A 20305-nucleotide genomic window follows, 5' to 3' on the forward strand; every position below is an offset into this window, starting at 1 on the left:
CTGAAGACCTAAGCACAGTGGCTAAGGAACTAACTGGTCCCAGCACACTCAGTGAGATCAGGAAGACCACAGTCCTATCTATGGTTGTCCTTCTCTGCTTCTTTTTTCTTTCCTCTCCTTTCCCTTGTAGTTCCATTCTTCACTGGGAAAGACATGAGGTGCAATCATCATGGTTACTGGTACATACCAGTAACTGTCACCTCTGTCTGTGGGACACCAGTGCCCTTTTCCATAGTTAGCAACAATCCGAGATGGTTATTCACCAAGAGTGTATGGATGTGCTTTGGCCCACTCTGAGAGCTATGCCTCTGCTGATGGAAATGGGGGATGTGATCCACCAAAGACTCAAGGTAGTCCATGAAAACTTAAGACCTCTAAGTCACGGTCATATGTAGGGTCTGCAGGGCTTGCAGCCAGTCTCTGTCTGATGAGAGTCCTCATTCTTACAACTGTGAGTCAGCAGAACCTTTGAGTTTAGTGAGACTTTCTCAGCTGCTTCTTCCATTCCTGTAGCTCTGACTCTCGGCCCCCTCCATCCTTCCCCCACTTCCTGATCTGGTCCTGAAACCTGCAATCTCCTCTACACTAGGATGAGCATATTTATCCCTATTTCTTCTTTTTCTTGAATGAGGGGTTTCTCCTTGGTCCTCATTCTTTGTCAGACTCTCGCCTGTGGATGTGTCCAAATCCTTGTGAATGCTCATTGTCAACTCCCCTGTCAACAGGTGATTGGCCATAAAATCAGCCACTGAAGACTTTTGCTTCAGTTTAGTGGTCTCAGAGACAGTCACACATGTCTGATAGTGGACTGGGCTATGTAAACTCTAAACCAAGCATAATTGGAAACTAGTCCATCGGGATCCAAAGTAGAGGGTACCATATTGCTCCCTTCTCGGGTTATAGCAGATATGTCTATTTTTCGCCAATACATTTATTTGTTTTTTCTACTTTGATCTTCTTTAGGTTTTCCAGACCTCAAGATTAGCGGTACGTTAAGATTCTACTAACACAAATTCCTCATCCCTTTAGGAAGAGGTGGTATCTCATAGTCCTCTGGCTTCTCTCAGCGGAGTCTTTTTCAGACATTTGGTCTAAGGGACATGGTATTTATCATTTCCTTGGGTCCCAGTCCAGTGTTTTGAGTTATAAGAATCACCCGAAAGTGTCAGAGCAATGGTCAATCTAGCTCAATATCCTGTCTGCTGACAATGGCCAATGCCAGGTTCTTTAGAGGGAATGAATGGATCAGGCAATGATCGAGTGAGCCATTCCCTGTTGTCCCCTCCCAGCTTCTGACAATCAGAAGCTAGGGACACCCACAGCATGGCATTGTATCTCTGACTGTCTTAGGTAATAGCCGTTGATGGACCTATCTTCCATGAACTTTTCTCATCCTTTTTTGAACCCTGTTATAGTTTTAGCCTTCAAAACATCCCTTGGCAAAGAGTTCCATGGGTTCACTGTGTGTTCTGTGAAGAAGTATTTCCTTTTGTTTGTTTTAAACCTGCTGCCTATTAATTTCCTGGATGACCCCTGGTTCTTGTGTTTTGTGAAACGGTAAATAAGACTTTCTTAATCTCTTTCTCCATGCCATTCATGATTTTATAGTCCTCTATCATATCCTCTCTTAGTTGTCTCTTCTCCAAGCTGAAAAGTCCCAGTCTTTTTAATATCTCCTCATACAGAAGGCATTCCTTACCCTTAATCATTTTTGTTGCCCTTCTCAGTACCTTTTCCAATCCCAATATATCTTTTTTGACATGGGGCAACCAGAACTGAATGCAGTATTCATGGTGTGGGAGTACCATGGATTTATATAGTGGTATTATTATATTTTCTTATTATCTATCCTTTTCCTAATGGTTTAACATTCTATTAGCAGATGTTTTTGGATAACTATCCACAATGACTCCAAGATCTCTTTCTTGAATGGTAACAGCTAATTTAGATCCCCTTATTTTATATGTATAGTTGGGATTATGTTTTCCAATGTGTATTACTTTGCATTCATCAACATGAATTTCATATGCTGTTTTGTTGCCTAGTCACCCAGTTTAGTGAGATCCCTTTGTAACTCTTCACAGTCTTCTTTTCACTTAACTATCTTGAGTAATTTTGTAGAATTTTCAAATTTTGCCACTTCCCTGTTTATCCCTTTTTCCAGATCATTCATGAGTATTTTGAACAGCACTCGTCCCAGTACAGATTCCTGAAAGACACCACTGTTTACCTTTCTCCATCCTGAAAACTGACTATTTATTCCTACCTTTTGTTTCCTGTCTTTTAACCAGTTGCTGATCCATGAAAGGACCTTCAGTCTTATCCCATGACTTCTTACTTTGCTAAAGAGACTTTGGTGAGGGACCTTGACAAAGGCTTTCTGAAAGTCCAAGTACACTATATCCACTTGATCATCCTTGTGCATGTTTGTTGACCCCCTCAAAGAATACTAATAGATTGGTGAGGTGTGATTTCCCTTTACAAACGACATGTTGACTCTTCCCCAACAAATCTTGTTCATCTATACGTTAGGCTTACTAGCCTGTAATTGCCAGTATCACCTCTGGAGCCTTTAAAAAAAAAAAACTCCTCCAGTCATCTGGTACAGAAGATGATTTAAATGATAGGTTACATACCACAGTTAGTAGTTTCTCAGTTTCATATTTGAGTTTCTTCAGAATTATTGAGTGAATACCATCTGGTTCTGGTGACTTATTATTGTTTAATTTCTCAATTTGTTCCAAAACCTCCTTTACTGACACCAAAATCCAGGACAGTTCCCCAGATTTGTCAGCTAAAAAGAATGGCTCAGCTGTGGGAATCTCCCTTTCATCCTCTGCAGTGAAGACCAATGCAAAGATTTCATTTCGCTTCTCTTTCCATGAATTCTCCCTCGATCTTCCAGTTGCCCCACTGATTGTTTGGCAGGCTTCCAGCTTCTGATGTAGGGTTTGTTGTTGTTTTGCTGTTAGTTTTTTGAGTCTTTGGCTAGTTGCTCTTCTAATTCTTTTTTGGTCTGCTCAGTTATACTTTTCCACTTGACTTGCTAAAGTTTATTCTCCTTTCTATTTTCCTCAGTAGGATTTAGCTTCCCATTTTTAAAGGATGTCTTTTTGCCTATAACTACTTCTTTTACGTTGTTTAGCCATGATGACACTTTTTAGGTCCTCTTACTAGTTTTGTTTTAATTTAGGGTGTATACGTTTAATATGAGCATCTATTACAATGTTTTTAAAACGTTTCAATGCAGCTTGCATGCATTTCACTTTTGTGACTCTACCTTTTAATTTCCATTTTACTTGCATCCTCATTTTTGTACAGTTGAATTTAAATGCTACTGTGGTTGATTTCTTTGGTGTTTCTTTCCTCCTACCCCCCCAAGTATATTAAATTTAATTATATTATGGTCACTATTACTAAGTGGTTCAGCTATTTTCACCTCCTGGACCAGATCCTGTGCTCCATTTAGGACTAAATCAAGAATTGCCTCTCCCTTTGTGGGTTCCAGGACTAGCTGCTCCAAGAAGCAATCATTTGTAGTGTCAAGAAACTTTATCTCTGCATCCTATCCTGAGGTGACATGTACCCAGTTAATATGGGGACAATTAAAATCCCCCATTATTACTGCATTTTCTATATTTATGCTCTAATCTCCTGGAGCATTTCACAATCACCATCACCATTCTGCTCAGGTGGTCGGTAGTATATTCCTAATGCTATATTCTTATTATTCAAGCATGGAATTTCTATCCATAAAGATTTTATGGTACAGTTTGATTCATTTAAGATTTTACTGAATATGATGCTTTCTTTCACATATAGTGCTACTTCCCCACCAACATGACCTAGTCTTTTATTCCTGTATATTTTGTATCTTGGTATTATCGTGTCCCATTGATTATCATCATTCCACCAAGTTTCTGTGATGTCTACTATATCCTCATTTAATACCAGGCTCTCAAGTTCTTCCACCTTAGTATTTAGACTGCTAGAATTTGTATGCAAGCACTTATAAAATTTGTCACTTTTTAGTTCTCTGCCAGGATGTGATGTAATTGAATGGGATTCTTTCATTTGGCTATTTCGCTTCAGTTCTTACCTGTACTTCATGATCTTCCATCCTCTCCTCCTTACTAGGATATAGAGAATCCCGGTTAGTACATCATCCCCTAAGGGATGTCTGTGTCTGAACCATGTGCTTTTCTGTACCTGTTGGCTTTCCCCCAGCCCTTAGTTTAAAACTCCTCTACAACCTTTTAATTTTACATGTCAGCAATCTGGTTCCATTTTGGTTTAGATGGAGCCTATCCTTCCTGAATAGGCTCCTCCTTTCCCAAAAGGTTTCCTAGTTCCTAATAAAGTTAAACCCCTCCTCCCTACACCATCATCTCATCTGTGCATTGAGCCCCTGCAGTTCTCCCTGTCTAACTGGCCCTGCCCGGGGAGCTGGGATCATTTCAGAGAATGCTACCATGGAAGTTCTGGACTTCAGTTTCCAGTAGCCTAAATTTGACTTCCAGGACCTCTCTCCTATCTTTCCCTAGGTCATCTGTATGTATCACAACCACCAACTTCTCCCTAGCACTACACATAAGCCTGTCTAGATGGCTTGAGAGATCCATAGCCTTTGCACCCAGCAGGGAATTCACCATGCGGTTCTCTTTATCATCACAAGCCCAGCTCTCTGTATTTCTAATGATTAAATCCTCCATTACTATTATCTGTCTTTTCCTAGAAACTGGGATTCCCTCCCATGGAGAGGTATTCTCATTGCAAGAGGATACCATGACATCATCTGGAAGGATGGTCCCAAATATGGGATTGTTTCCCTCCACTCCAGTTTGATGTTCTCCTTCCCCAAGAGTTTCATCCTCCTCAACAGCACAGAGGCTATCCAAACTGTTCTGCTGTGTCAATCTTCCCACCAACTGTTTCTTTATGTTCTTCCCTCCCTGTTCCTTAATTTGGAGCTGGTTGGGAAGCATTTGATTTCTGGGTGGTTGTTTTTAAGACATATATGTTATTTGTAAGGATGATTGTGTCCTGGTTTTATTTTCTGTGCAAGAAATACTTAACAAGCTGGTCCCATTCTTTCAGTCTCTACTTTCTCTTTGTCAGTGGTAAACTGGCATTCTCATTAAGTGTTTATTTGCAAAGTTCTGGATCAGGGAAACTTTTTTTCTGATTTTCATGGAACAGGAGGATGGATACTCTTCCTCAATCTGTTGCAGGTCCCTTATTGCCAGAGGTAAAACTTTTGTTTTTTTTTTCCCTCTCATTGTAGTCATTAACTTCTTAATTTGGGAAATTTCTGTACAATCTTTAAGGAGATCCAGATGAGTGACTTTCACACTGTGTGGTCCTTGGCAAAAAATCTGCTTATCCTCATATGCCTACTTCTTTTTAGTGTCTTTGTTTTCCAACTGCCATTTTCTAATCCTGACATTTAAGTGATTAAAATAGTACAGTCCATTTTTTTCACTTTTGAACAGGTGTACTCATTTTTCCCTAAAATGTAGCTGCAGTAAGTATCCACGTATTGTGTTAGGTAGATGAATTAAGTGATATATATGTTTACCTAATGTAGCTGAAAATAAACATTTGCTATATTTTTGGCAATAAATCATTAATTTGACTATGTGCTTTTTCTCCTCACAGATACACAGTCACATTAATAATTTACCTTCTGTTCTTCAACTCCTTACTTGCAGTAATCAGTTGTGGAGACCCAGGTATACCAGCTAATGGCTTGAGATATGGTGATGATTATGTTGTTGGACAAAATGTTACCTATATATGCCAACCCGGCTATACAATGGAATTGAACAGCTCCATAATTCGCACCTGTACTACCAACGGCACATGGAGTGGAACAATCCCAACTTGTAAAGGTATCACAATGATTTTGGGTATCAGAACATTTTTGTGTGTGACATTTGTACCTATTGTGTACTGTAACATGTTAGTCAAACTAAGTAAACATTCATCATTATAACCAAAGACTAAACATGTCTGGACATGTTAATATTTATTTTGTCTATAGGGTAAATTGAGTTGGGGGGCTTTAAAAATTGTTGTCTTACCATTTGTGTCTTTTATTTTGTTTCAAAAATTTAAAGTGTTAGCAGTGTTAGGATGTAGATCTTACTGGGGCTCCAGGAGCCTCTTACTAAGTTTCTGCTTGAGAGAGTTCAGGTGACTTCCCTTCTTTTAATGGAGTGTGCCCTTTTTCTGCATAACGTTAATCTACCGGATATGATATATTTCAGCAGTGTCTTTTGTGAACCTAGATGGTATTGGACTTTCTAATTGTCTAGATTGCAGTAAATGATTTTTTTCCCCATGGCTGAATAGCACTGGACTGTCTTGTCCTTCCCACCAGGAACTTTGGCCAACCCCTCCCTTGTTTAGGGTACAGAAGTTCAACACTCTCCAGTAGTATTAATATACTCAGCATGTTTTTTAACAGCAAAGTCTAAATATTTCCAGATGATGCCCTAATGTACATTTGTTTGGCATCTGATGTTTCCTCCTTCCTGTGTAACTTAGAAAAACAAAAGAGTAAATCCCCTGATCCTTCACACTTCCTATCTGCTTGCACATGCATCCCTTATTTACAGGTATTACAGGGAAGTTCTTACTGTAGCCTGTAGTTAAAAAATTGGCAGCTTATAACTGAATTTTATTGTAATGTACCATCAAAAAACTATTCTAGTGATGTCATCAAAACTGCTATTTTCAAAGTAACCTACAACCTCTTCCTTGCTAAATTTAAGGGCATCTTCTCCAGGCTCATTCTCCTTGATATTTCTGTTACCCTTAACATAGTGAGTCTCCCCCTCCATCTTAAGGTTCTTTCCTCCATAGACTTGTGGGACTCTTCCTTCTCTTCCTTCTTTTCCTACCTAGCCAATTGTACCTGCAACCAGGCATTGGCAAGCGGTTCTTTTTCCTTCCCACTTTTCTAGAGGTATCTTCTAGGAATATTTGATAAATCCTCCCTTTTCTCTGTCTATGCTTCCCCTTGGTTGGGCTCATTCTCTCTCATGTCTTCAAATTGAAGACTCTCAGATCTGCATCTCCAGCTCTATTCTCTCCTTCTTCCACGTATGCCCTACCAAGCCTTGTCACCTCCTCCCAGCTATGTCAATATTGTAGGGTGCATTTTTTTTCAGTTCTGCTCCCAGTGTTTTGAATGCAGTTCATTCTCAAGTGCTCCAAATTTGTTGCTGTTCAAGAAAATGCTCTTCTTTTTTTTTACTCTTCATTACTAACCATCATCAAATACTACTGTTTTTGCATACAAAACTGATTACACAAGGAATTCTCTCTTTCTCCCAGGCATGGTAATCAGAGTTATTATATATTAATCTGAGGTGTATGTATCAATAATTCTGTTTTTTGTATACTGTTTCTTTAAATGAAAGTTGTCCTATCAGTCTGCTAGGGAACACAATAGTCAGGCAATGCAAGATGGATTCTCTTACATATTCTGCTTTTATGTTGCCTCTCTTCTCTTTTTCCATCAAATGTTATATTTATCTTAGAGTAAGGTTCAGCCTTGGGCTCCCTCAGGCCCGCTGGAGAGGTCTGAGTAGGGGGTTTCAATTTTGGCTGGACCCCTAAGGAGAAATTCTGGCTGGGGCAGAATCAGAGGCATCAGTCAGAACCTCACTCTTACTCTGTGTTTGGCCAGTTCTGTTTCTGACCATTCAGAGAGAATCAAAGTCCTTAATCCTGTCTTTCACTTTGCTCTACCTTATTTGGGCTGTTGTTACCCAAAGGACATTAACTGGGAGTAGTGGGTATACACCAGAGTATGAAGGGAAAAGTTCAACTTTCAGATGAGGACAGAGGTTGTAAGCTCTTTGGGGAAGGTACACTTCTCTTCTGTCAGTCAGTCACTGTACACACTTATGCACTGTACAAATATTAAGTAATAACCATATGTGAAATCTCTGATGCTCTCAGAAATTCCTTATTTTATTCCATGCAAATTTCTGTACAATGACAAGTTGTACACTTTTAAACTAATATTATAGTTTATTTTGAATATGTAATTAAAAGGAATGTATCATATATAACAATTTATTTGGAATATATAGTAGCTATTTGTTACTGTTAGGAGGATTTGGTACAATTTAGATACAATAAGTGGACAGTGAACTGCTCAGAGTATGCAAACACTATTTTCCAGCTGCCACTGAAATACTAGATGCCTATGATTCTCCCACATTGGTCTCCGCAAGACAAGGATGTGTGTGTTCATTCACAAGTAAATGTCAGTCAGGCATTGTACTTTTCAGTAAAACTGTCTTAAATATCACTTCTTTTTTACTACCAATTTCAGCTGAAACCCCAAGCAGAATCCACTGCAGATATACATTATTAATGGTTCAAGCTCTGCTGTTATTGTTGATAGAACCTTGACAGGGCAGTGTTCACTTTTATTCATAGAATCATAGAATATCAGGGTTCGAAGGGACCTCAGGAGGTCATCTAGTCCAACCCTCTGCTCAAAGCAGGACCAATCCCCAACTAAATCATTTATTTCTTCATTTTGAGGCTGCGGTCATTTACTTATTCTTTCCTGACCCGGGTTCCCCTATATTGCCAACAGACATTCTGCAGCCCATTGTCTGCGTCAACTCAGTTACATATGCGCTATTCCCCTCCTGTCTGCAGTTTCTGAAGGTAGTTCAAAGCTGAAGCACAGCCAGTACTAACCACACCCCCTTCTCCTGTTTGCTCCCAGATGTTCTGCCTCCGTGGCAGCAAATAAATGGTGGTTCATTCACTCCCATCCTTTTCTTTTAGATTTGTTATTTTTAGCCATTTTGGGGTCAGTTAAAGCATTTTCATTTGCTTTCAAGTCTCCTCACCTCCTCCTGGTCTGGGATCTGAGCAGCACAGTGGTCATAGCCACCCAGAGCCTCCACTGCAGCATCTCCCTGCCGAGCTCCTCCGCCCCCTTCCAGGCATGCAGAGCAGCTGTGCAAGCAACGGATAAAATCCAAATAGTGCTCTAAATGTGAAGCACCTTTCTCAGGCCAAGCAGAAAGTAAAAAATGCCCAATCTGCCCCCAAACACCCACCCCATCTCTGCTAGGACATGGGACTCTGAGCGGACAGGAATATTGGTGCCTTCCCACCAGTTAGTCTTGATTTCACCATAGAAAACCCCCACTAGGAGAGCGAAGCAGAACTAGGAGGGAGGTTTGGAGGACAAGGAGATCTTCCCTCAGCTGACCCAGAAGGTAAGTCCTGGGGCATAAAGAAGCATAAAGATGAGACCCTTTCTGGTCTATTGTTTCCCTCTCTCTCTCCCTCCGCCCCCCCCCCAAGTGGAAAGAAGCATAGCACCTACACAACTCTTCTGCTGCACACCGTGAACCAGAGGATTCTTGTGATCCTCTGAGTTAAGTTCTGCAAAACCCAGAGAATCTGGGTCCCCCCAAAAGCAAAAGCAAGTGTTTCCTTCTTAAGGCAGCTTTTTTTCACTGAAAAAGTAGGGTGAAAATCAGGGGCTAGATTCCTTCTCCTTTGCCTTCTCCCACTGAGGGAGTGTGTGCTGGGGGTTATCTCCCTCACAGACTATGCCTGCACTATAAGCTAGGGATGTGCTTCATACCAGTGGCAGATTAGCCACTGGGAAAACTGCCCATGGGCCCCAGCCAAATGGAGGGCCCTGGAAAAATTGATGTCCATGAGTGCTGATCCACTCTGCCCAGCGCTCCTGCTGGGGAGTGGGGTCGGGGTGTGGCGGCTTGCCCCACTCCGCCTGCCTGCCTGGCACTCCTTTCGGGGATCAGGGTCAGGGCATGGGGGCTTCTCCTGCCTGCCTAGCACTCCTGCCCCCGCGCCCTGACCCTGTTCCCCCCGACAGGAGCGCGGGGTGGGCGTAAGAATCCCTTGTGCCCTGATCTTGCTCCCTGGGAGGAGCGTTGGGTGGGGACAGAGTGGGCTGCAGGCAGAAGGGATGGGGAGGGCCCCAACTTGCTCTGGCCCAGGGCCCCACAAGACTGTAATCCGCCTCTGACACATACTCAAGCTAGCATGCGTGTAAGCAGCAGTGTAGCTCAGTAACATGGCACAGCTGAGCCCCGCTGAGAACTAACCCACCTGAAATCAGAGGGTATGTACTCAGCATAGCTCAGCTCTGCCTCTACTGCCACTGCCCATGCTACTGAGCTACACTGCTGCTTACACTTGCAGGTGCTCAATGAGAGCTAGCACGGATATATGTACATAAGCAAGGGAATCACACCCCTGGCTCACAATGTAGACAGAGTGCTCCCCACCCCGCAGAATGGCCAGGAATGCAAAGAAGCCTGTGCCCCCTGTGCAGCCCTGCCTCAGCCTGCAGCCTAATGGAAATTGTGTCTGTCTGGCTTTCAACCAAAGACCCTCGCTGTGCCAGGGAACGGGGCTCAGATTTGAGGCAGCGTCAGAATGGGAGTTTTGCCTTCTGATCATCAGACATAAACCCTTGCTCTGCCTGGGAAAGGGGCTCTCTCTCCACCCCTCCCTGCTCCACAGGCTGAATCCACATGAAAGCCTTGAGCACTTCAGGAAGGCCCTGACCAGTACAGACACATCTGAGGATTCCACTACCCATGGAGCTGCATCTTCATGGGATCACAGAGGCGTAAATGAGAAATTCCTTCCCACCTTCTAAATTATCTTGCTTTCCTGAATAAACATCCAGGTGATATTAAGTTGCTCCTGCAGCACTTACTTGGGTTCGATCTAGACTGGGGAGCAGGCAAGCAGCCTTTCAAGCATCCAGGGACAGATAGCAAATTTTCTCACAAGTGAAGCCTGCGTCACCGCTACCTCTCGTCCGTTGTGTGGTCACCAGGCCAGGATGAATAGTGTGCTCCCTCCATCTTGTAAACAGCGAGGGGGGAACGTACCACACATGCAACAAATAAACAAAACAAAAAACCTGCAAACTGTTCCATGATGGCCGGCAAGGAACTTAGTAATAAAATATCTTTCCTTTCAAGCATTATTGTGATACATGTTTTCTCTTTCCAATGAGGCAAATGAGGACACCTCATTAAACCAAATGTTAAACTAAAATATTTAGGTAGGTAGAAACAAAGAAAATCCATAAATTTGGGGAGCCTATGGTTGGTGCAGCAGACATAGGTCACACCTTCAGAAGCGGATTTCATTCCAAGACCCTTATACCATAGGAGTGATGACAAACTGCACAGCAATGTGAAAGCTTCACCTATAACTGTCCAGAACAAAATTTTTTCATACATTTAGTAGGAAAACCTACTTCATGGTAAACAAGAGGCTCATCTTCTAGGGGCATGATCCTTGCTTGGAGTAAGATGTCTCAGGTCCTGTCTTGGGCAAACAATTGATGTGATTTGTGACCAGCAATGGATTCTAAATTGGTGGCTGCATGGATGTCATGTTACACCCAGGAACAGTCATTGCTCATTCTAAATGGTGCATGCAAACTTACAGCTGTTGGGGAAAACATTAGAGAAATTAGTAGCTAAGACAGAAAAGAAGTATCAATCCTCATTATCAAAGCCAGCACAGCAATCTACTGGTTACTACCAACACCAAGGGTATCCAAGAAGGGACTGTTACCCTGGCAGGGGAAGCTTCTGCTCCATATTTTTTCCAAGGCAATTTAGATGAATTTTCCTCCAAACCATCAAAATCCTCTGCATGACAAAGACTCTCCCTTATGATCTGCCCTTTGCACCCAGAGTCTTAAGTGGCTGTAGTAGTCACAGCAGGGCAAAGCTCACAGGCCACAACACACAGTGCCAGAGCCCAGATTCCTGATTTCCAAGCAATCACTTGGATCACTTGATGGTTACCTGTTCTGTTCATTTCCTCTGGGGCACATGGTATTGGCCACTGTCGGAAGACAGGATACTAGGCTAGATGGACCTTTGATCTTACCCAGTATTGCCAGTCTTATGTTCTTAAGCATATAGCTTTGCAGTAACATCAGGAAAAAACTCCCTGATTCCCTAGACAAACAGACTTTACCTGGGAGTGGAGGTAGACCCTTCAGTGACAAAGATCTAGACAGAAGATCCAGAAGATCCAGGGCCTGATATCCATGCTGGACAAATGCATGAGGCCAACCACAGCTCAGTGTCTCAATTCACTGGGCCTTCTGATCTTGCACATATGGGTCTCCCAATGGTGAGGTCACATATCAGACCTTTCTTCTGCGGGCATGTGCCCATTCCCTCAAGCTAAGGCAAGACCAGACACTGATTCACAATGAGGTGCCGGATCCCCTAGTGTGATGGAAGGTTTCAGAGAACATCCACACGAGTCTTCCCATATCCTTTCTTGGGCTGCACGTTGTTACAACAGACACCAATTTGAAGGGATGGGGAACACTTCTGGGACCCAGAATAGTGTAGGGTAACTGAAGATCTGGGGAAAGGAACTACCACATCAAGTTCTTTGAGCTCAGAGCTGTCAAACTAGTGAGATGGCAGAACTACCTAGCGTGCAATCACTTTTTGGGCCAACCAGACAACATGACCATAGTTGCGTACAGGAACAACCAAGGGAGAACAAGGAGCGTAGCTCTAAATGCAGAAGCAATGGAGACAATAGAATGGGCAGACAAGACATCACCTTCCCTAAAGGCAATACCCATAAAAGGAAAGCTGAACCAAAAGGCAGACTGGCTCAGTTGACACAAAGTCAACTACTCTGAATGATGCCTGAACCAGGAAATCTTTACTCTGATCTTGCATATGTTTGGTTTCCCCTAACTTGACCTGTTTGCCAATTACAGCAATGCAAAATGGCAGAAATTCTTCACCTGAGAAGCAGACCCTAAGTCCATGGGACAGATGCTCTGGCACAGAGATAGCCGCAAGAGCTGCAATATGCATTCTTACCCTTCTCTCTCCTAGGGAAGGTGTTCTGAAAGGTAAGGTGAGAAGGATGAGAGCCCTGACTCTTTACCAACGAAGAAGACCCTAGTTTTCTGATCTGATAGAACTGACACTGTAGCCACCACTTCAGCTTCAGACAAGACCAGACCTCTTTTTTCCAAGGCTCATTCCTCCATCCAGACCCAGGTCACTTTAACTGACAGCCTGGCTATTGAAAGAAAAGTGTTAGCCACACTCGGCCTATATTCCAAAGTAATAAGGACTCTGCTCTCATTCAGGAGAGTTTTTCCACATGAAGACTTATAAAGACTTATAAAGCATACCTGTCCATATAGACCACGTACAGTTTGTTGTGCCAAGAGTGCATCTCATATCCAAGGGATCCTGGGATTCCAGCCACTTATGACTTCCTTCAGAAAGATGCAGATAAGGGCCTTTTGCCCATCAGGGTAGTTCACCAGATATCAGCCATAAGTCTTGTACTATTAGTAGGATCCTCGGGATCCTTGGCAGAACCCTCAGGTATCCAGAATTTTCAGAGCAATCAGACTGCCCAGACCAGCGGTCGGACCGATCTTTCCTCAGTTGGTCCTATCTCTGATGTTGAAAGCTTTAACCACCCGTCCCTTTGAACCTCTGATTTCCTTCACTCTGCCCATGGGCACAGCACCTGACTGTGATGCAGTGGCACACCCGAGATGGAAGAAGCACACTAAAGACTTATATCATGTGTAAAGAATCCACAAGGAAATGGGTCTCCCTGTTCATTTCCTCTTATCCCCAGGTGCCAAGGGCTTAGAGTATCCAAACTATCCATTACTAGATGGATCAGACTATGCATCGCTGAGGCACACAAGGCATCCAACAGCCCTGGTCCTAAAGGAATCAAGGTGCATTCTGTAAAATCCTTGGCAACCTCATGGGCCGAAAGAGCATGTGCCTCCAACACAGAGATCTGCAGAGCAGTCACATAGCTATCAGCTAGCGCCTCTACCAGGCACTATAAAGTAGTCTTTCTGTCTCCACCGAGGCCTTCTTTGGCAGGAAAGTGCTGCAGGCAATGGTCCAGACATAACATGGCCATTCGAGCAGTTCAAAAATATTTTTTTCCCTATTTCTTATGTTCACTTTTCTGTCCCTCCCTAATCTTGTTCACTGTTTGCTACTTCTCATGCATATCAGAATTGTGAGGGATGCTGGGCTGCAGAATGGAAAATTTTCTCACCCAGTAATTTCCTTTCTGCTGTCAAGATCTCCCACAATTCTACCTACCCTGGACGGCTTCTCAGCAAAGGCTCAGCATTCTGTTTGGATAGTTACCAAAAGGCAGAGGCCTACTGCACATAATTAATTAGTTGGCACTGAAGGTAGTGTTACAAATCATTTTCTAAGAGCTATTTTGCAGCTTAGAAATGCATCATCTGAGGAAGCAGAAGGGGGTGTGGCTAGCACCACCATTGCCAACTTTCAAGCGTTAAATAAGCACTCCAACTTTCAAAATAAGCCAAAAATCAAGCTAATCCCACTTCAAAACAAGGCCGAAACAAGCCAATCCTTAAGAACCCCTCTATATGATTAGATCCCCCCCAGCGTGCAGTTGGGGACTGTGGTGGGCCCACTGTGCACCCCTGACTCTCTCCCCTCCTTGTCCCTGCTTGCCCATTGCCCCTGCTTGCTGGGAGCTAATCAAAGAAAAGAAGCTTCAAGCCAAACAAGCAACAAGCTACAAGCCGAAAACTAGCCAACAAGCAACTCACAAGCCAATTAAGCCAAAAACAAGCCCAATTTCTGTGTTTTTTCCACGGGTTTGGCATATCCGGCTAGCACAGCCTGTGCTGCAGCTTTGAACTGCCTCCAAAAATGGGAGACAGGAAGGGAATAGAACATACAGTTCAGAATTATGGGAGATGCTCCTAGCAGAAAGGAGATTATCAAGTAAGAAATGTTTTGTTTGTTCCCTTGCTTTTGAGCCAGGAAGCTGGAATATAAAGTCCCTTTTATAGTGACTAGTAATAAAGCTGCTTGGTAAACGGACTATATCCAATTGGTGCAGGGCAAGAGTGTTGGTGATTATCCCAAACCCCAACTTCTTACTGATGCTGCCGCTTGAAAGAAAGAAAAGAAAAGAATTTAAAAGGGTAAAAGCTACCCCTTTTAACCTGAGGGCCTAACCCAAAATTCAGGGGTTAATCGGTGGTTCCAGTTTGGAGGAGAAATTGGCGATAGAGATTTCTTTGATGCAGTTTTGTTTATTGGCAAAGAATGCACAAACTTCTGTGTCTCTGAATGCAGAAGGAATCAAATAGCAGGAAACAGTTTATTTTTTTCACAGCACTAACAACACCTTTTCCATCCTGTACCCCAACCCATAAACCTCTCCCCAGATTTCTTCTAAAGTCAGCCACTGTGCTTTCAGCTGCTCCTTCAAGCTGTCTTTTTCATTTTGTTGTATTTTTTGCCTTTCCATGAACACGCACACGCACACACATCCTAAAATAATACTCTGCAAAAGCTCCTGGGCAGGGTCACACATTCCTTTTATCTTTGGTGGGGGCCTATTCTTACAATTACGTTGAATGAAGGGTGAGTTCACGCCTACCAACCTCAATGAGGTTTTCACTCAACCCAAAACAATATTTCACTGAGGTCATAACCACTATGAAGAAGGTGGCAAATGCCATCATTTTGGAAGCCATGCTATCACACTTTCTCCTCCAGTTTGAGTACTATACTGTCATAAATATAAAGGGAAGGGTAAACCCCTTTGAAATCCCTCCTGGCCAGGGGAAAGCTCCTCTCACCTGTAAAGGGTTAGGAAGCTAAAGGTAACCTCGCTGGCACCTGACCAAAATGACCAATGAGGAGACAAGATACTTTCAAAAGCTGGGAGGAGGGAGAGAAACAAAGGGTCTGTCTGTTGCTGGGTCTTGGCCGGGGATAGACCAGGAATGGAGTCTTAGAACTTTTAGTAAGTAATCTAGCTAGGTATGTGTTAGATTATGATTTCTTTAAATGGCTGAGAAAAGAATTGTGCTGAATAGAATAACTATTTCTGTCTGTGTATCTTTTTTGTAACTTAAGGTTTTGCCTAGAGGGGTTCTCTATGTTTTTTTAATCTAATTACCCTGTAAGATATCTACCATCCTGATTTTACAGGGGGGATTTCTTTATTTCTATTTACTTCTATTTTTATTAAAAGTCTTCTTGTAAAAAACTGAATGCTTTTTCATTGTTCTCAGATCCAAGGGTTTGGGTCTGTGGTCACCTATGCAAATTGGTGAGGCTTTTTATCCAACATTTCCCAGGAAAGGGGGGGTGCAAGTGTTGGGAGGATTGTTCATTGTTCTTAAGATCCAAGGGTCTGGGTCTGTAGTCACCTAGGCAAAATGGTGAGGCTTTTTACCAAACCTTGTCCAGGAAGTGGGGTGCAGGGTTTTGGGAAGTATTTTGGGGGGAAAGACACGTCCAAACAGCTCTTCCCCAGTAACCAGTATTAGTTTGGTGGTGGTAGCAGCCAGTCCAAGGACAACGGGGGGAATATTTTGTACCTTGGGGAAGTTTTGACCTAAGCTGGTAAAGATAAGCTTAGGAGGTTTTTTCATGCAGGTCCCCACATCTGTACCCTAGAGTTCAGAGTGGGGGAGGAACCTTGACATGGTGGCACAGTGGTGGGATTAACCTGAAATCATTTTGAGATCCAGTTGAGATTTTTTGAACTAGAAATACAGATTTTAAAAAGGAAATTTTTTTTTCCTTTGGAAAGGAAGTCCAGAAAGCAGTTGAAACTGAAAGCTGAAACTGTGGCCAAGCAGAGACAAAAGGGGATTATCTTGTGAATTGCAGGTTTTCTTTGCCTGGAGGCAGGGTACTTAACTCCTGCAGGGAAATTCACAGTCTTCCAACCCAGAGGTTTTTTTTTTTCTTTTCTTCCTAAAAGTAAATAGGGGGTGTGTGTTCTACCCATTTGCTTTTTCTTTGGGCTGGGTAAGCAGGTTTCCAAGTAGTTGGAGGTTTTTTGCTTTAATTTGGGCCCAGAGCAGAGACAAGGGAATTGTCTTTTTCTGTAGGCTGACAGTCACTATCAGAGAATAGGTATTCTATTCCAGCACAGCAAAATTTTACAGCCACATTTTGTTTGTTTATTTCTAAACCTCGGGTGTAAAGTTAGTTAAAAACAGAGAGGTTAGAATGACCAAATCCTCAGCTCGACTACAGCTGGAATTAGCCAAATTTCAGGCTGAGGAAAAACAAAGGGAACATGAAAGACAGATAGAACTCATGCGGCTGGAGAAGGAGGTACAGGAGGCTGCCCACAAGAGGGAAATGGAGGCAAGGAAGCATGTGGAGGAGGAGAAGGAAAAAGAGAGGAAGCATGTGGAGGAGGTGGAGAGGATAAAGGCCCAGCAGAATATACCAACAAACCCTAGCAATCCTTCTCCAGGTACCACTTCCCATCCCAGAAAGTTCCCCATCTACAAGGCAGGTGATGATACTGAGGCCTTCTTAGAAAACTTCGAAAGGGCCTGCCTTGGGTACAACATCTCTACTGACCAATACATGGTAGAGCTGAGGCCGCAGCTCAGTGGACCCTTAGCTGAGGTGGCAGCTGAAATGCCTAAAGAACACATGAACAAGTATGAACTGTACAAATCCAAGGCGAGAGTCAGAATGGGGATAACACCCGAGCAGTCTCGTCGGAGGTTCAGAGCCCTAAGGTGGAAACCAGACATGTCATTTACCCGACATGCCTACCACATTGTGAAACATTGGGATGCCTGGATATCAGGAGCAAGTGTTGAATCTCCAGTAAATTTGCCCTTCCTAATGCAAATGGAACAATTCTTAGAGGGTGTTCCTGAGGAAATAGAAAGATACATCCTAGATGGGAAACCCAAAACTGTAATTGAGGCAGGAGAGATTGGAGCCAGATGGGTGGAGGTGGCAGAGAAGAAGAAAACTGGTCGCAGTTGGAGCGGAGACCAGAAGGGACCACTGGAGACCACACCCTATTACCGGGAGCCGCCCAAAGCCCCACCTACCTCCCAAAGAACCCTCCAGACCCCTTATCGTCCCACCACCCCGTTCTCCAGCAACCCTCCTCGCCCCAGTGACCCGTCAGCTGGACGATGTTTTAAGTGTAACGAGCTGGGGCATGTAAAGGCCAACTGCCCCAAGAACCCCAACAGATTACAGTTCATTGCACCGGAATCACACCAGAGGTCCACAGGCCCAGATACCTCCCAGATACCCTTGGAGCGGAGGGAAACTGTGTGTGTGGGCGGGAAGAAGGTCACCGCGTGGAGGGACACCGGAGCACAAGTGTCAGCTATCCATGCTTCCTTAGTGGACCCCAATTTAATCAACCCAGAGAGCCAAGTGACGATTCAACCCTTCAAGTCCAACTCTTTCAATTTGCCTACAGCCAAGTTGCCTGTCCAGTACAAGGGCTGGTCAGGAATGTGGACTTTTGCAGTCTATGATGATTATCCCATCCCCATGCTGTTGGGGGAAGACTTGGCCAATCATGTGAAGCAGGCCAAGAGGATGGGAACGGTCACCCACAGCCAGGCAAAACAAGCCGTGAGGCCTAGCTCTGTTCCGGAAACTTCTATCAGGACCCAGTCAGAGGTGATGGACCCGGACCCCAGGCCAATGTCTGCAACAGCAGTAGTGGATCCAGTCCCAGAGACCCAGACGGAACCAGTCCCAGAACCGGAACCAGCCAAACAACCAACACCAGACCCCGTGCCAGCACTGAATCCAGTACTTGCAACCTCAACACCAGAGGGCCCCACTGAACCTGAACTGGCAGCAGCCGATAACCCTACACAAGAGGCTCAGCCGGAGCCTGAATCCCAACATAGTGCACCAGCGGAGAGCGGTTCACAGTCAACAGAAACAGCTCCATCCCCTATATCGCTTCCAGAGGGACCAAGCCTAGGTCCACAATCCCATGAGGAACTGATTTCTCCAGCATCAAGGGAACAGTTCCAGACCGAACAGGAAGCAGATGAAAGCCTCCAGAGAGCTTGGACGGCGGCACGGAGCAACCCACCGCCTCTCAGCTCTTCTAATCGATCCAGGTTTGTTATAGAAAGAGGACTTTTATACAAGGAAACTCTTTCTGGTGGACACCAGGAAGACTGGCATCCTCAGAGACAGTTGGTAGTTCCAACTAAATACCAGGCCAAGCTCTTGAGCTTAGCCCACGATCACCCTAGTGGCCATGCTGGGGTGAACAGGACCAAAGACCGTTTGGGGGGGTCATTCCACTGGGAGGGAATGGGCAAGGATGTTTCTACCTATGTCCAGTCTTGTGAGGTGTGCCAAAGAGTGGGAAAACCCCAAGACCAGGTCAAAGCCCCTCTCCAGCCACTCCCCATCATTGAAGTTCCATTTCAGCGAGTAGCTGTGGATATTCTGGGTCCTTTTCCGAAAAAGACACCCAGAGGAAAGCAGTACATACTGACTTTCATGGATTTTGCCACCCGATGGCCAGAAGCAGTAGCTCTAAGCAACACCAGGGCTAAAAGTGTGTGCCAGGCACTAGCAGACATTTTTGCCAGGGTAGGTTGGACCTCCGACATCCTCACAGATGCAGGGACTAATTTCCTGGCAGGAACTATGAAAAACCTTTGGGAAGCTCATGGGGTAAATCACTTGGTTGCCACTCCTTACCACCATCAAACAAATGGCATGGTGGAGAAGTTTAATGGAACTTTGGGGGCCATGATACGTAAATTTGTAAATGAGCACTCCAATGATTGGGACCTAGTGTTGCAGCAGTTGCTCTTTGCCTACAGAGCTGTACCACATCCCAGTTTAGGGTTTTCCCCATTTGAACTTGTATATGGCCGTGAGGTTAAGGGGCCATTGCAGTTGGTGAAGCAGCAATGGGAGGGATTTACACCGTCTCCAGGAACTAACATTCTGGACTTTGTAACCAACCTACAAAACACCCTCCGAACCTCTTTAGCCCTTGCTAGAGAAAACTTACAGGATGCTCAAAAAGAGCAAAAAGCCTGGTATGATAAACATGCCAGAGAGCGTTCCTTCAAAGTAGGAGACCAGGTCATGGTCTTAAAGGCGCTCCAGGCCCATAAAATGGAAGCATCGTGGGAAGGGCCATTCATGGTCCAGGAGCGCCTGGGAGCTGTTAATTATCTCATAGCATTCCCCACCTCCAACCGAAAGCCTAAGGTGTACCATATTAATTCTCTAAAGCCCTTTTATTCCAGAGAATTAAAGGTTTGTCAGTTTACAGCCCAGGGAGGAGACGACGCTGAGTGGCCTGAAGGTGTCTACTACGAAGGGAAAAGTGCTGGTGGTGTGGAAGAGGTGAACCTCTCCATGACCCTTGGGCGTATGCAGCGACAGCAGATCCAGGAGCTGTGCACTAGCTACGCGCC

General features: G+C 44.1%; 1 protein-coding gene across 3 annotated transcripts in view; it reads left to right on the forward strand.

Annotated features, from left to right (window-relative positions):
* The window catches only part of CSMD3 (CUB and Sushi multiple domains 3), a 1179008-nt gene that overhangs the window by 1103355 nt on the left and 55348 nt on the right, over window positions 1-20305 (forward strand). For all 3 annotated transcript variants that reach the window (XM_048841517.2, XM_048841518.2, XM_048841519.2), the window contains one exon: window positions 5712-5891. In XM_048841517.2, the coding sequence (XP_048697474.2) occupies window positions 5712-5891 (180 nt within the window). The remainder of the gene's footprint in view (window positions 1-5711; window positions 5892-20305) is intronic.

This window comes from Caretta caretta, chromosome 2 (genome assembly GCF_965140235.1).
Source record: "Caretta caretta isolate rCarCar2 chromosome 2, rCarCar1.hap1, whole genome shotgun sequence".
Classification (NCBI taxonomy): domain Eukaryota; kingdom Metazoa; phylum Chordata; order Testudines; family Cheloniidae; genus Caretta; species Caretta caretta.